At 43.1% G+C, this 15727-nt stretch overlaps 1 protein-coding gene across 8 annotated transcripts in view; it reads right to left on the bottom strand.

The window, feature by feature from the left end:
• Positions 1–2499: 2499 nt before the first annotated feature.
• Positions 2500–15727, bottom strand: part of Rars2 (arginyl-tRNA synthetase 2, mitochondrial) — a 45211-nt gene continuing 31983 nt past the window's right edge. For 5 of the 8 annotated variants that reach the window (XM_030253074.1, XM_030253076.1, XM_017319912.2 and 2 more), the window contains 10 exons: positions 14786–14881; positions 12416–12476; positions 10459–10535; positions 7733–7857; positions 6594–6661; positions 6405–6514; positions 5804–5899; positions 5426–5500; positions 3113–3176; positions 2506–2683 (listed from right to left, as the gene is read on the bottom strand). In XM_030253074.1, coding sequence (XP_030108934.1) covers positions 2597–2683; positions 3113–3176; positions 5426–5500; positions 5804–5899; positions 6405–6514; positions 6594–6661; positions 7733–7857; positions 10459–10535; positions 12416–12476; positions 14786–14881 — 859 coding nt within the window. In that variant the 3' untranslated portion in view covers positions 2506–2596. Of the gene's footprint in view, positions 2684–3112; positions 3177–5425; positions 5501–5803; positions 5900–6404; positions 6515–6593; positions 6662–7732; positions 7858–10458; positions 10536–12415; positions 12477–14785; positions 14882–15727 lie in introns of all 8 variants that reach the window. The other 3 variants (NM_181406.4, XM_011249902.3, NR_151507.1) reach the window with 2 other exon arrangements.

The raw sequence follows: 15727 nt of genomic DNA, 5'->3' as shown, positions 1-15727 counted from the left end.
TTCGAGGCCAGCCTGGTCTACAGAGTGAGTTCCAGGACAGCCAGGGCTACACAGAGAAACCCTGTCTTGAAAAAAAAAATTACTGTATTACTGACATTTAGATTAAATGTAGCAGGCCAAGTAGAAACGCTGGCTATCAACCTTAACACATTATGCTTAATCAAGCTCACACTGTTGACTCAAATCAGCCAAACTGCCTTGTTTATATGCAGATGCATGGGAGCCAACACTCCATCTCAAATTATGGCTTAATACTGGCCGACACTTCACAAAAAACCTGAATACAATGCCTACCAGTGATTGCTCTCTTCCACACTGGCGGAGCCTGAGCTCTAGGGGCCTTCAAAGCCTACCTACACAGTGACCCTCCAACAAGACCACACCTCCCTCGGCTACTTCCCACGGGCCAGGCATATTCAAACCACAACATGGTTCCAGGTAGCACCTGAGAGAGCAGGCCAGCTCGCCTGTACAGGGCAGCAGAGCTGACACTGGCGGGTGAGTCAGCCCCAAGGTGAGAATGTAGGAGGAGCTCTCCCAGCACTTGTCTGCTGTGAGCTGGCGTGGGTGATGCCTGCTCCCTTGCCACTTGCAGCAGCTGGGAGAGCTGGCCCTGCTCCCTCACTGGCTATAGCACATGGGAAGCACAGCTGTGCCTGCCCTGGTGCAAGAGTTAGGATGGGCCTGCCCTGAGGGCAAGAGGGATTCGAGCACTGACCCCATTGGGTGTGATGCCACCCTTCCCTCCTCTCCCTTTGCCACCTGCGATGGTTGATAGAGCTGGCCCTGCCCCCTCACTGGCTATAGCATTATGGAGAGCAGTCCCTGCATCTCACCTGGGCAACACAGTGGAAATGGTTCTGATGGCAGAGGTAAGGGTGAGTCAGCCTCCAGGGTGTGAGAGCAGGAGAGCTAGCCCAGCTCCTTACAGGCGGCAGCACTTGGGAGAGCTGGCTTCTGGAGGCATGGAGATAGGTGAGCTGGCATTAAAGTAAGAGAGCTGCTGATGATAGATCATGGGATGGTCTAGCCAGAGCAGTACTGGAGAGCCTGTTCTGGTGGTGTGGATAAGGGACAGCCAGCACACTGACCAGCTGTGCTGCCACCCAGGCCCAAATCCAGAGCTGAGATGGCCCACTCCAAAATCTGTATCATCTGCAAACAGTTGGGACCTATGAAAGGGCAGACCTTGCAGATCCAAAGCTGCAGGATCTCTATGACACAGGGCAACAATAGGATAATTAGGAGAATGTGGGTCCATGTTTTGTCCCTCTGTTGGGCAGGCTGAACATAGAGCGCTAGTCTGTGTTTACCGTTGTCCAGTGTTGGGCTCGAGTGAAGCACCAAGAAACCACTAAGGGGGTGGGAAAACGTAGCCCAGGATGTGGGAGGCTGAAGCTGGGCTTCCCTGACTCCTGGGAATCCAGTTGTCACTGGAAAATTGCACAGCGGAGTTGGAAGTGAGGTTCCGAAGTGCCGGGGCCTGTGATCAGGAACACAGGACCTGAGGTTCCCAAACTCCTGGTCATCAAGGTGCTGCTGGGTGGAGGGAAGTAGCCCGTGGGCTGAGGACAACGATGAGCCCAGAGCCAGGGGGAATGGGGAACTCTGGCTTAGTTCATTTGCAATTGTCTTTAGCTTAGCAGTGGTTGTCTGGGAGCACAGAGGGGCCCTTCTGTGGGAGACTTAGGTTGTGGCTCTGTAGGCAAAGACCTTCTTCATGACCCCCAACAGTGGTTCTCCATGGAAGAGAAAGTTCTTGCTTCCAAACTATTTATTGATTGTTCTTCGTGAAAAATGGGTACATACCACCTTCTCAGGGTGGACCAGAGATTAAGTACCTTTTGCAGGGAGGAGTGCTCAGTAAGGGAAGCTTATTGGCTAAACCCCGGGGTCTCTAGATACCTCATTAGCATGGAGAACTCTGTTCTGGGCTACGTGACCGATGGGATGCGGGGAATGTGGTCATGTGTTCCAGGCCCGGAATCTAGTAGGGAGCACAGAGATAGCTACCATCTCAGGTGATCATTGATGCTGGGTCTCATACCCACTCAATCCTACCAAGTTTTCTGGCTTGACCCACTGTCCACAGGAGAAGACACAATGAGAACCCAATATTGATGGTGTCACAGAAGCCAGAGGCCTCAAACCAGACCAATAACTCATTGCAATGAACATTTGCTGGTGAAGCTGTGTGGACTGAAGGAAATATTGTGGGACACATGGTGACATACTATAGCTTCCATGAGATGTTTTCTATGCCTTTTGTTGTGGTTGTGTGTTTTTTATTTTGGAGGAGATGGGGAGATGAGTGAGATTGGGGTACATGAATCAAAAAAAGGTAAAAAAATCTCACCACTCAGGAGGCAGAGGCAGGTGGATCTCTGTGAGGGTCAGCTTGGTCTACAGAGTGAGCTTCAGGACAGCCAGGGCTACACAGAGAAACCCTGTCTCAAAAACAACTCTCTCCCCCCCCAAAAAAACACACTACTACACACATTCTGGGACAGAATAATACTTTAAATTCTATTCTGAACAGCAAGGTATCTGATAACAACTAGAACTCATTTGCATAAAAAACATATTTATCTAGAAATTACATTCTACATACAGGTGTAATTCCAAGAAGTTTCATTCCATTGGCTAAGACAGAACGGACAGCTTTGAAAAGGTGAAGTCTGGCCTACAAAATAAAGAATGATTAAATGCTCAATAATATGTTAGCAATAAGCAAGAAAGAATGGCTTTAGAAGTAATTCTAATTTAAAGTTGCAGTATTGCTTCACAGTCCTGTGCACACTCTAGGCAAGGGGACTAGACTCTAGCATCTCCTGCAGAAAGAGCAGTGGAGAGAGGATGTGCAGCGGAGAGGCTGAGTTTGTCACTTGAGCAGCCGGTGGGAGATGCATTTGATAGTCTACTGTTTGGGAAACACTGATAATAACCCTGACAGTACAGCCCCAGTCTACCCATTCCCTAGGTCAGAAAGTATACTGTTGTAGTTAAGTAACAGGAGATAGGTCAGAAAAATTCCTAAGGCTTAGTACTAACATTTTATAATACTAGTTCCAGCTGCCACATGGTTACATAGAGGACATTCAATTTCACATACCCCAGCCACATCAGGAGGACTGTCTTTCACCTGGAGTGTTTTATGTGCCACAGCTGCAAGGTGACTGAAATAAGCAAGAGAGAAATCACAATGAGGACCAACAGGAACTTCCTGTCCCAGGAATCCTAATCCAACACTTTAAAGCCCAGAGTCACTAGAGCTATCTGAAGTTTGAATCAAATGCATTTGCTTGCCAGTAATACAGCAAAACACTAGAGCTTCAGATTTGAATTTTCCATCTACCAAATTGCAAGTCTTTTAAGGTTGTGATTCCAGTGTTTTACAGACGCATGCTTTTCTAGTAAGTAGTACTTCCTTACAAGTATGACATGGCGTGCCCTTTCCCCTGTCAACTGAGGTGGGGCAGAAACCAGTTATTCATTCATTGCACACACTGGGAACTCCTTGAAGCAATCTTCTGTGAAGGCAGCAATGAGCCATGAAATGCACATGATTGTCATTTAATTATTGACATTTCACTTTTTGGTTTTGCCTTTATATGTAAGTACAAAAATTCAAAAAAAAAATCAACCCAAAACAAACACAATCAAACCTCTTTAAATCTAAGGGAATCAGGGGTAGGTCTCTAGTACTTAGGAACAGAAGCAGGAAGATAAGTGAATCCCAGGTTAGTCTGCACTACACAGTGAGATCCTTTCTCAAACAACAAAGCCTGGGAGGGAAGGTAAAAAGTTATAATTAAGAACAAAGTTGCCGTATTCTCTCATTTTAGTAAACGGTGAGTAAAAAGCAAAATGTCCTTTCTTTAGACTTGCTTCAAGTGAAAGCATTCAAATCAGCATGAAATTTCAACCAGTGGCTTTGACTCCCTAAGCTTTATGTGATTTCATTGTCTCTCTTAGACCAGTAACATCGACCAAGCACCCTGGAAACTGTCCAAGGCCCAAGGCTTGCTCTCCTCACTAGAGTTGTAGTTTCTGCTCAACCCTGGACATTCCCCTACTTCCCAGGCATTTGCTTCTCCTGGTTAACATCTGCTGCTGCCTCCCGAGAAGATGAGATTCCCCCAAAGTGTATCTGTTTCCTGACAACGCACGTGTCCCTTTGCTATAACTTCCTATGCCACTGCCCATTACTATGATACTACTTTATATCACTGAATAAATAAAATGAAATCTAGTCGTCAGAGAAGTAACAGTTTCTACAACTTAAAACAATTTCTAGGGCAGGGGATTTGCTTATAGGAAACCTTTTGATGAAAAAAAGAAATAGAGGTTCCAGCAGTTTTCCAGGACCCGAGTTCAGTTCCCAGCACCCATGTCAGGCAGCACACAACTGCCTGTAAGTCCAGCTTCAGAGGACCTGGGGGCCTCCAGAGGAATCACACATGTTGTGATACCGTTTCTATGACAACAGCTCTTATATTCAGAGAGCCTGAAACTTTGGCTGAACCTTATAGCCAAGTTAAAACAACTGAAAGTCACTTAAAGTCTAGACAGATATCCAGTTGTGTATTACCCTGTTTATTTAACCTGCCTTTACGAGAACAATTTCACAACCAACCTCACTTGGCTATGACTTCCCAGGTAATTGCTTTTTACCAGACTAAGCTATGTTAAGCTACGCATTCATCTTAAATGATGCATGCTTCCATGTCCCTGACCCAGAGGGTAATGCAGGCTGGAAACAGCAGATACGACAAAAGAGACGTTATATAATAAACATCCACAATAAATGCTGAAAGAACATATGGATATTGCTCGATAATGCTGTGTTTGTAGTGCTGCTTGCTATTCTGAGTGCCTCTGGCCAGCTGGAGCCAGGTGACGTTTCCTCCCATGTAAAACTCGGTTAAAGACTTCCTTAAGGTATCTTATATTTCTTTGCCATGTGATGCTTTCTCTTCTGTTCAGTAGAGAGCAAAGCCCTTTGTTAGGGACAGACAGGACAGCATCAGACAGGCCCCGGTGCAGACTCCTGCAGGAGAACAGTTTATGGGTCGGCTGAGTTTACAGTAACTCACAAGCTACAGATAGATGCTGCGGCGGCGGAGGCAACAAGGTGAGAAAGGCTCCGGCTCACTCCTGGGCAAACCCTCCAAGGGGCAGGGCTTTCATTTCTTTCCTCAATGTAGCACCTATCCAGATTGGTGACTGAGTTTATCAATCAAGGTGAACTAACATGCATGCCTGTGCACAAGCGTGTGTACACACACACACCACACACACACACACACACACACACACACACACACACACACACACGCACACACACGCACGCGCGCACACACACACGAATAAAAATAAATCTTAAAAATATTTTTGAAAGGAAACAGGGAGATTAGAAGCTGACCTTAGAGTTAGGAGGTAGCTAACGATGTGCTTCGGCTGTAGGTCCTGAGATGACAGGTAAAGTACCTCATCAAACCTAAAAGATGAAGGGCACAGGTCTGTCATTTGTTATGTGACAATAACCTCTTACCTTGAGTGTTAAGAAAATGTGCATTTTTCTTTCATATTGTGGCAATACACTTTGTGATAATATGTTTCTGACTAGGATTAGCCTTGACCACGAGCTTGATCTGTGCCCTCAATCTGTCCCCAGAAGGCAGATTCCTTTCGGGCTTACCTAGAGGCAGCCTGTGAACCGAGGACTCTAGAAATCAGCAACGCTCTTAATTTAGTTAAGACTCAATTTACTATTAGACTTGTTAATAATAGGCTTTCATACCTGAGAAGATGCTGGAGAATTGAAACAGACTGCGGCTCTTGTAAACAAGCAACATTGGAGTCATTGAGATACCCACATCCAAAAGTCTCTTCCAAACTGTCACCGAAGTTTAAACAGATGAGAAAGGATCAGTCAGCTATCCATGGGCACATGTGACAACTTCTAGCTTTAGGAAAATTTGGGGAAGCCCTCATTTTCTCAAATATTTTCAGAGTCTCTTAGAATGTAGGTACAGGATATTCTTTGGCAGAATTACTGAGGATGAAGTAAGGCCATGTGAAAGCTTTTCTTTTCTTTTCTTTTTTTTTTTTTTGAGACAGGGTTTCTCTGTGTAGCCCTGGCTGTCCTGGAACTCACTCTGTAGACCAGGCTGGCCTCGAACTCAGAAATCTGTCTGCCTCTGCCTCCTGAGTGCTGGGATTAAAGGCGTGCGCCACCACTGCCCAGCGAGTGTTTCTTATAATGGGTGTTTTACACTATAAATGAATGTTTAACAACAAGAGGGCCACTGTGTTTTGCCCAGATCTGAGTAAGAACTGTTGATAAGAGGGCTAACCACTGGTCTTAGAACCACAGCGGGCCCCCTCCCGCCCCGTCTCACCTACAGAGGCGGGCATGGGTGTACTGCAGGAAGACTCCAGTGTCCCCACGGCTCTGGAAAACACGATCCCAACTGAACTGATAGTCAGATAAGAGAGTGCCTCTGAAGTCCTAGAAGGAGAATACACTGTTACCCTGGGTTTGCTACACAGGACACACAGAGGTCTCAGAGGAAGGCGTCCTGACGCACCTGGATGATGACGGCGGCAAGCCCCACTCTCTCTGCCGTCTCCTGAGGGTTCTCCAATTGTTTCGTGGCTGAAAACAAATAAGGACCGATGTTTTAACCCTGCGCCACACTGGTCAGAAATAATCAATCAACCTGAGAAAGGAAAATCTGAAACACACAGTCAAAACTAAGATGGTAATGGTTGCTTTGCCTTCTAACTTGGGCTAATTCACCTGAGCCAGTTCTCCTGTTTACATCCAAGTGAAGACACATGAGCTAGTTTGTTTTAAGAACTATCCCTCGTAAGGCATTAGATACACCGCAGTTATTTTTCCAGCGATAAAGATTAAACAGTTACATGAACTTTAGTCACATGGATCCATTTGCGACACAAGGACCTGGGCTAGAAGACAGCTTAGCTGGTAAAGTGCTTGCCCAATGTAGTGTTTTGAATGAGCATGGCCCCACAGGCTCGCACTGGAATGTGGGTCCCCAGTTGGTGGTACTGCCTGGAGAGGATTCGTTCATCTTTGAAGGAACTGAGTCACTGAGGGGCGGGCTTTGAGGTTCCAAGTCATTCAGTTTCTCTCTGCCTTTTGCTTGTGGATCTCGAGTTACTGTTCCAGTGTCACATTTGCCTGTCTGCTGCCATATCCCCACATGACGGTCATAGCTCTAACCGTCTGGAACCATGAGCCCCAGACTAAATGCTTTCTTTTATATGTTGCTTTGGCTATGGTGACTTATCACAGCAATAGAAAACTCTGACAGCTCGAAAGCACTAGGACCTGAGTATGAACCAGAACCTATGTATAAACAAGCTGAGTGTGGTGGCACATGCGTGTAGCCCGTGCTAGGGAGGCTCAAGGGCCTGCCAGCCGAGCCTGTTTTATAAAAAGTGGACAGCATCCGAGAACTCCTCTTGCCTCAGCATGAATGTTGTATGCACATGGACACCTGCACACACGCAGACGTATAAATGTGATGCAAACAGTGCACAGGATGCCTCTGACACCAGATGACAGTGTCAAAGCTGTCCATGGAAGGAAGACTAACGTTACAGTAACAAACAACTGGACTACACAGCAAAGTCATCAAAGGCACTTCTGATCAGGCTCGGGGACGTCCATGAAAGCATACAGTTGGTAAGGAGGATTTACTCTTAATGGAAGCCATGTTCTGTAGCATCCTTGATTGAACCTCATTTAAGACATCTTCCAGAAAAGTGACCCCTCCTCTTCGAGTCTTCATCCCCTTTACTATCCCAAAGGGGACATGCTGGCACCTGAAAAGGACAGGCATTCATTAACCAAAGCCAAAAAATTGCTAATGACGTGAGTATACCTTAGTACTTTTTCAGAAAATAATTCAAACTTTTAACCTTTGTAGTAGAGATTTAAAAAATTACCAAATAAATAGGATACATGGCATACATGGTGACAAATCAAGCATTTGGAAGACGGAAGCAGGAAGATTAGGAGTTCAAGGCTAGCCTCTGTGGGGGATCCTGTTTCAAACAAAAATTTTAACAGGTGTTTAAAAAAAAATATATATATATATCATAAAAATATAATTGTCTCACTATTCAAATTCTGGCTATTCTGGAACTCACTATATAGACCAGGCTGGTCACAAACTCACACAGTTCCTCCTGACTCTGCCTCCTGAGTGCTGTGCCACCGTTTATTAACTTTTAAAGACCTCTTTTTTCAGTTTCATAGTTCATTTTGTGCTTTGGTTGTTTTCTTGATTTTTTTTTAAAGGTCTTATACATTCTAGATATTACTCCTCTATCATGTATGGCTGGCAAAATTTTCTCCCACTCTGCACACTTTCTTTACTTAACTGTTTCCTTTAATGTACACATGCTTAATTTTATGAGGTTCCATTTGTTAAATATTATTCTTACTTCCTGAGTGACTGAAGTGCTATTTAGAAAGTCCTTATATTTGCCTTAAATCTAATTTAAAATATAAATCTTAAATAGTTTCCCTACTTTTTCTTCTAACAATTTTAAATCTTACTTAAAGGTCTAGGATCCATTTAGAATTGATTTTTGTGTACTGTGTGAGACATGACTACTTTCATTATCCTACCTGTAGATATCCACAATATTTATAATAAGTGAGATAACACAGGCTCAGAAAAAACAAACACTACTATGTTCTCTCCTGACTTCTAATGTTTACGTGTGTGCACTTTCTAGAAGTCAGTTATGTGTTGAGGCTGGGAAGGGACCCATGAGAGTACTGGCAAGGGGTAGGGGCAGGGACAGGAAAACACATCTGCTATGAAAGTGAAAAGAGGAAGAGTAGGGGCAGAGAATTTAAGTAGGGGAGAATTGAGGGGAGAGGGACAACCAAACCTAAGGACGTATGAGAAAACTATATGTAAACCAATTACTTTGTAAACTAATTAGAAAATAATCATTTTAAAAGTTTGAATTGCAGTATTCTATGTGGATGCATAAAACTGTTCTCAGAGCCATAAGTTCATTAAAAAATCTCAGTGCCAGGATGGATGCCTGCTGCCTTATGACGTATTATTCAGGAAAGCTCCTTGGTTGCCCGGCAGTCTTAGGTAAGATATAATATGCATCAGTTACAGGACATTGCGAAGTCATGCTGGAATGGACTGGAAGTTTCCTCCCTGCTGGCTAGCTTTCAGAACACCAGACGATGCAACAGGCTGGGAGAGAGGCGTATGTACTCACTACCTTACTCACCTCTGGACCTTGCATGCTAGACCGCTGGCCTGCCAGGCAAGATGTGCCCATTGGTGTACACTGGCATGACTGTAACTGGGGTAACTAACTGCTTCCTGAGTTGACTCGAGTCCCAGTCCACAGAGGGGAATTCATACTTACTAATGTATACATAGCTAGAGCTAACAGCATGGGTGGTTTAAGCCTTAATGAAGAATCTACTAGGGTTGTTTTGACAAATGGAACTACTCATGAAAGTGCTGTCAGCTTTGGTCAGAGAGACTTCTCTATCCAGTGGGCAACAGTGAATTCAGAGTAACTACAGAGTGGCTGCTGAGTGCTGAGTCCTAAATGTGTCACCTAAATCACCCCTCCAAGGTTCAGTGAACATTTTGGAACGAGGGTGGGTGGTGTGGGTGGGCAGGAAGAATATGAATCAAAGGAAGGAGGAGAGTGTTGTAGAATGATGTCTTTTAGGTATGGCAGGGACAATACATTAATGAACTCACAATAACTGTGAACCTGCCAGTCTGCTCTGCCCCTCCATCCCCCATTAAAACACTCCCTCTTGGAGAGGGGTTTATGCGGCCCTACACCTTCCTGAGGACAAACAGGCAGTGAGTAGTTGAAGGGAGAGAGATTTTTGTCAGTACTATTGCCCCCAAAAGGTCATCCATGCATCTATCAATAACACGCAACCCAGGAGCTTTAAGCAACCTAACAAACCACTGGCAAATAAATAGGAAGACTCACGGGAAGGGGCCAGGGGGAGTGGGAGAAGAGGGGCCTGGTGGGAATATGATAACATACAATATGTACACTGCATTAAGATATCATTATGTATAACTAACGAATTGTAAATTTAAAAAATAAGATGTAGGTTTTTCTAGTCCACCAAAGTTTCATTTTACTGAGATAATAGTTTGTGATTAAATTATGAGAAGCCTTTATAAGGAAGAAGAAATGCATATTAATAACTGAAAACCAAAACACTGACAGCAGACATCAATATATAAAATGATTAAATCCATTTATCAAGGTGTAAATTAACACAAAATCAGTCTGCCTTTCTATACCAACATCCTGAAAAGAGAACTGAACATAAATTACTGTAGTTATGCTCTGAGGATTGGTGACATAGGAGTTAGTGGCCTTGATCAGCAAGAAGAACAAGGATCCTACCTTTCCGCCCAGTCGTAGCCCATGATCTTCAGCATTTGGAACACTTGCTGAAAATGCCTTCTTTGCCCTTTGTCTGCCTTAGAAAAAAATTTTTAATTTAAACAAAACAAAACAAAGACAAATTAGTAAATAAAAGTAGGCTGGTTCTAAATAAAATTAACATCATTATTAGACTAAAGTCATTGTCAATATGTTTTAAATAAACACAGTAGATGCTGGAGAAATGGCTTAGTGCTTAAGGGTACTTGCTAGCTGCTCTTCCAGAGGACCCAAGTTTGGTTCCCAGCATCCACACTGGGCAGCTCACAACTCCAGCTAAAGAGGATCTGATGCCCTTTTCTACCCTGGGGGTACACACATGCACCACCATTCACACCCTTGCACACACGCACATGTGCACACTCACACACAAACACAAACTTTCATTCATTCTCTCTCTCATATATGTAAATAAAAGCTAAAATAAATCTTTAAAATAAGCACACTATAAGAGCATCAAGGTTGAATGGGAAAATAAGGTCTCAACACCTTAACACAGGAGGGCACATGGACCCTGACTCTCAGAGTGTTCTATTTCATTTCCTTCTCCCTCAGGGGTTAGGAGGTCTATTTCCACAAGACCAAAGCTAAGCTGCAACAAGATGGTGGTAATTTCTTAGTCTAGAGGGAGGCAGCATATGCAAAGGCAGAAAGTACTAGAACCCCAGTTAGCATAAGAAGAACCAACTCGCAATACAAGGGCTTGGTTGGTTCTCAAGGGCAGTCAATATGCTGGGTGAAACAAAAATCTCGGGCGGACAGTTCCATACTGCATGACTCCATTACACACCATCCTCAGTGACAGTTTTTATAATAAATATCAAAGTGAGGGCTGGAGGGGACAATGATTAGCTGGTGGATCATCAGCGAGTCTGCTCTGTTACAGAGCAGTTCCATGTTCTAATGTGGTCATGAAGACACAGATCTGTACATGTGATACAGTTCCATAAAACTAGCCTATAGACAATGCATGAAAACCTCCTGAGATTTGCATGTTTCTACAAATGCCCATCTGATTTGACATGGCACACCATGTCTGTGTAGAAGGGTGCACAGAAACACTGCTAGCCTGAAATTTCTTATCTTTAAGGTATTACAAGATTTTTAATGTAATTTTTATTTTTAAAAACATAATTCTAACATATGCTTTATTTTATGTATACCAGTGAAGTTTACATATTAAATAAGACTATAATATAATGAGTTGATACAGTTTTTAAATTTTACTTAAAGTTTTAAAAAGATTTATTTATTTATTTATTTATGTATGTATGTATGTATGTATGTATGTATGTATCTGAGTGTTTTGCCTGCATATATGTCTGTATAGCACAGGTGTGTAGTGCCTGGCCTAACATTATGCTGAGCGGTTTCTCTAGTCCCTTGATGCAATTTTAAACAGAAGAGGAAAATTTCCAGGTTACTAATTCTTCCACACAAACCAAATTACAATAATATTTTTCTAAGTGCATCAGCAGAACAAGCACCACTGTCTTACAATAACTCATATATAGTAATTTCATATAATCACCTTCTTAATTTTGGTAAATTTTTTCACTATGAAGCAATGTAAATGATTTGAGTCTTTTTAAGAATAAGTTTAAAAAAGAATTCACTCTCTTAATCAACTTCGTATTTTATGTAGTTAGACAAAATTGTTTTTGTAATTTTTTTCAACATATTTTTCTTTTTTTCTGTGTGTGGGCACATATGTGAGCGGGCATTGTGCCAGGACTCACATGGAGAAGTGTGTAGTGCACTCTCTCTGTCATTACCTGGGTTTTAGGAATTGAACTGGCATCATCAGGCATCCAAAGCAAGCAAGCACCTGACCCACTGCGCCATCTCCCCTGCTCCGGTTTCCTATTTCTCTCTCTCTCTAGTTTCATGAGGTAGGTTTTGCATTGTGATTACTTACGACATAAATCATTGTGTCAAAATTGTACTTGTCCATGCGATGTATAGCAGCTGCAAGGTCCCTGGGGAGAAGAGGGAGGGTTATAATTACTTTTACTTACTTGGTAACAGTAACTAAAATCTGTATAATTCTGCAGCCTAGAGCATGTAAATTATCCTTGTAGCCAGTATGCTTTGGTAGTAAGTAATAACAAAATTAGACTTGAAAAGTAAATCCAAGGCCTTGGGAGATGTAATTTAAAAATCAACTAAAAATAAACAAAGGGGGAGAACAAATAAGCATTAAATCCTATCTTATAGGTGTTATATAATTAACCAAGCCTCTCCTGAAAAGAAAGAGCTAATTGTCACTTTTCGGCAATATACTTTCTCAAGTAACACAGTAACAATGTAAATGACAAAAAAGCCAAAGAAGTACCTGCTTTCTAGTTTGTATTATTAAAAACTTTCAAAATCCTAGATCACTCAGAAGTGGTAATTTCTACATTTAAAAAGCTTTTAAGTCCATGGATTGCTTAAGACTGCATATACCATTTTTGTAGAGGATCCAAGTTCAGCTCTCAGCACATCCATCTATCTATCTATCTATCTATCTATCTATCTATCTATCTATCTATCTATCTATCTACCTACCTACCTACCTACCTACCTACCTATCTACCTATCTGTCTGTCTGTCTGTCTGCCTGCCTGCCTGCCTGCCTGCCTGCCTGTCTGTCTGTCTGTCTGTCTAATGTGTGTATTTGGCATGCTCTCACTAAGCAGCACTGACTGAACTGCAGCTCTGTGTAGGTCAGGAAGTCCTTGAACTCATGAACTGGCTGCTTCTGACTCCAAAGTGCTGAAATTAAAGGCATTTGCCACCATGCCTTCCTGACAGGGACTCCTGTTCTGAACGGAAATGTTTGCACATTGGTACAAGGCTTGGATTCTTTACTTTGCCTAGCAATAGTTTCCATAATGAAATTGTATGCGTGTGTGTATGTATGTATGTATGTATGTATGTATATATATATATATATATACACATATATATACACACACACACACTTATATGTGTAATGTGTACACACACGTATCTCTTAGACATTCCAGTTTTTTTTTTTTCATTGCAGGAAATTGATGAGGAGAAATGCTAAAAGGAGATGAATTCTTTAGTTGGGGACCCCTGTGGTTGAATTAGGGAAAGGATGGAAGAAGCTGAGGAAGAGAGCAACCCCATAGGAAGACCAGCAGTCTCAACTAACCTGGACCCCTGAGATCTCTCAAACACTGAGTCACCAACCAGGCAGTGTACACCAGCTGATATGAAGGCCCTGATACATATACAGCAGAAAACTGCCTGGTCTGCCCTCAGTGAGAGAAGAATCATCTAACCCTCCAGAGACTTGAGGTCCCAGGGAGTGGGGAGGTCTAGGGGGTGGGGGTGGGGGTGGGGACATCCTCTTGGAGATAGGGGGCGGGGAGTTGGGAGAGAAGTAGTGGGATAAGCAACTGTCCAAGGATAGACCAGGAGGGGGATAACGACTGGACTGTTAAAAGATTAAAGAATATTTTTTTTAAACAGATGAATTCTTTAAGGGTCACTAGGAAAATTCATTGGTTGCTTCAAGTTACTTATAATAATGATGGTATTCAATAGCAAAAATACCATTACGTTATAAAAGTACTCTGTAAGGCTGTTGGCATAGGTCAGTGGTACATTCTTGCCTAACATACACATAATCTTGGGTTTATTCCTAGTACCACAATGCTAACAAACAAAAGAAATGTATATAGTGGTTTGTGAGCTACTTGAAACTCGGGCCTGGAGACACTGGAACCTTTTGCCTGCACTGGCTGGATGGCTGCTTCACCGTCCACGTGTGCATAGAAAGTGCAGTTCTTCTTCTATATGAACAGTGAGTGTTCCCTCCCTCCCACAGGGATGCGTGGAGGAGCCTGTTCTTCCACAGCACAGTGAGGTTTGGCGTTTACACGCGTGCAGAATGGTCTTTAATGCATGAGCTCATCACTGAACCCTGGCTCGGTGGTTTTTTAGAAAATATTTCCTGACAATGTGCACTTATCAAAAACCCTCAACATATGGCTATGAAGGAACATGGAATGATTTTTTCTGCTGTAAACAGATCATGATATTGAATAAAATGTGAATATAGTGTCCCAGTCTTCCCATATTAAATATTTCTGGGATTGCAACTGTCAATAACTAGAAACGCAGTAAATATTCTTAAAATATTCAAGTGATAGGTTTCTATTTTGCAACTAGGGCTTTTGTAGTGGTGTGCGGATAAGCTGATAACCTGCACGGATCTTAGGATCTTAGGCGTGAAGTCGCACGCGGCTGTGCTCGTCGTCCTGATGCTACAAACCTGGTGGCATAGAGAGAGGTCCCATCACTTCGCATCACAGTGCAGACAGAAGAGAGGTCACCAGTCCCAGAGAGATCTACTACAACATTTCCCTCCCTAGAAAATCAAAGAGGCAAACTATGAATTCTACTTTGGGGGTAGAGTAGCTATAGCATTTTTGGCAAAGCAGAGTCTATTTTTTTGCTCACAGAACAGTAAGTAGTGTCAGTTCAAGCTAGAAGCAACAGTAGTCAAAACCACCAAGCTGCCTGGAGGTGGTGAAAATGAAAACTCCAACGACAGTTTCTCACGTGCGTTAGGACGCTCACATCACAGCTGACAATGTGAGGTGCTAGGTACATCGTTCATTCTCACCACAGCTACCTATGTGTGCCGATGCACCTGACCTGGCTGGTCCACAATGCACATATGGAAACAACAACATGAAAACACAAAATTGTCGTTTGTCAAGTCTCTCAAAAAGGAAGTGATTCTACTACATGCCAGGCAACACTGCCAACAAGGATGTGCGACCATTATCTGACTTCACACTGTTTTTCCTGCTATTCCCTGATTTCTCTGCCTCACTCATTGAAAGCCTGTTACAGCAAACCTATTCATAAGGTGCCTTAAATACTTTTGAAGGCAACATTAAGCCACAAAAGTGTTCTGCTTCCTGTCTTCACGGGATCAATTGATGTAAGCTGAGGCAGGCCACATGGTCTTCATACTTCATACTTTAACAGGTGCCTCCCTTACCCCTGTGAGCTGAGAATTTTGGCAATGAAAATGCTATACAGCACGTGACAAAGCATCTCATTCTTTGAGACTGTTCAGACCATCCTTGCACTGCTGACTCTTCCACCTCGGCCTCCTGCTTACAGACTATAGGCGTGCTTCCCCACGCACAGCGTGGAAAAGGACCTTTTCGGCTATGGAGTCTCACCATGTGGCCCTGACTGT

The sequence above is a fragment of the Mus musculus genome, chromosome 4 (genome assembly GCF_000001635.26).
Source record: "Mus musculus strain C57BL/6J chromosome 4, GRCm38.p6 C57BL/6J".
NCBI classification, from domain to species: domain Eukaryota; kingdom Metazoa; phylum Chordata; class Mammalia; order Rodentia; family Muridae; genus Mus; species Mus musculus.
Note: the sequence above shows the minus strand (reverse complement) of the source record. Positions and strands in the feature narration are given on the sequence as shown.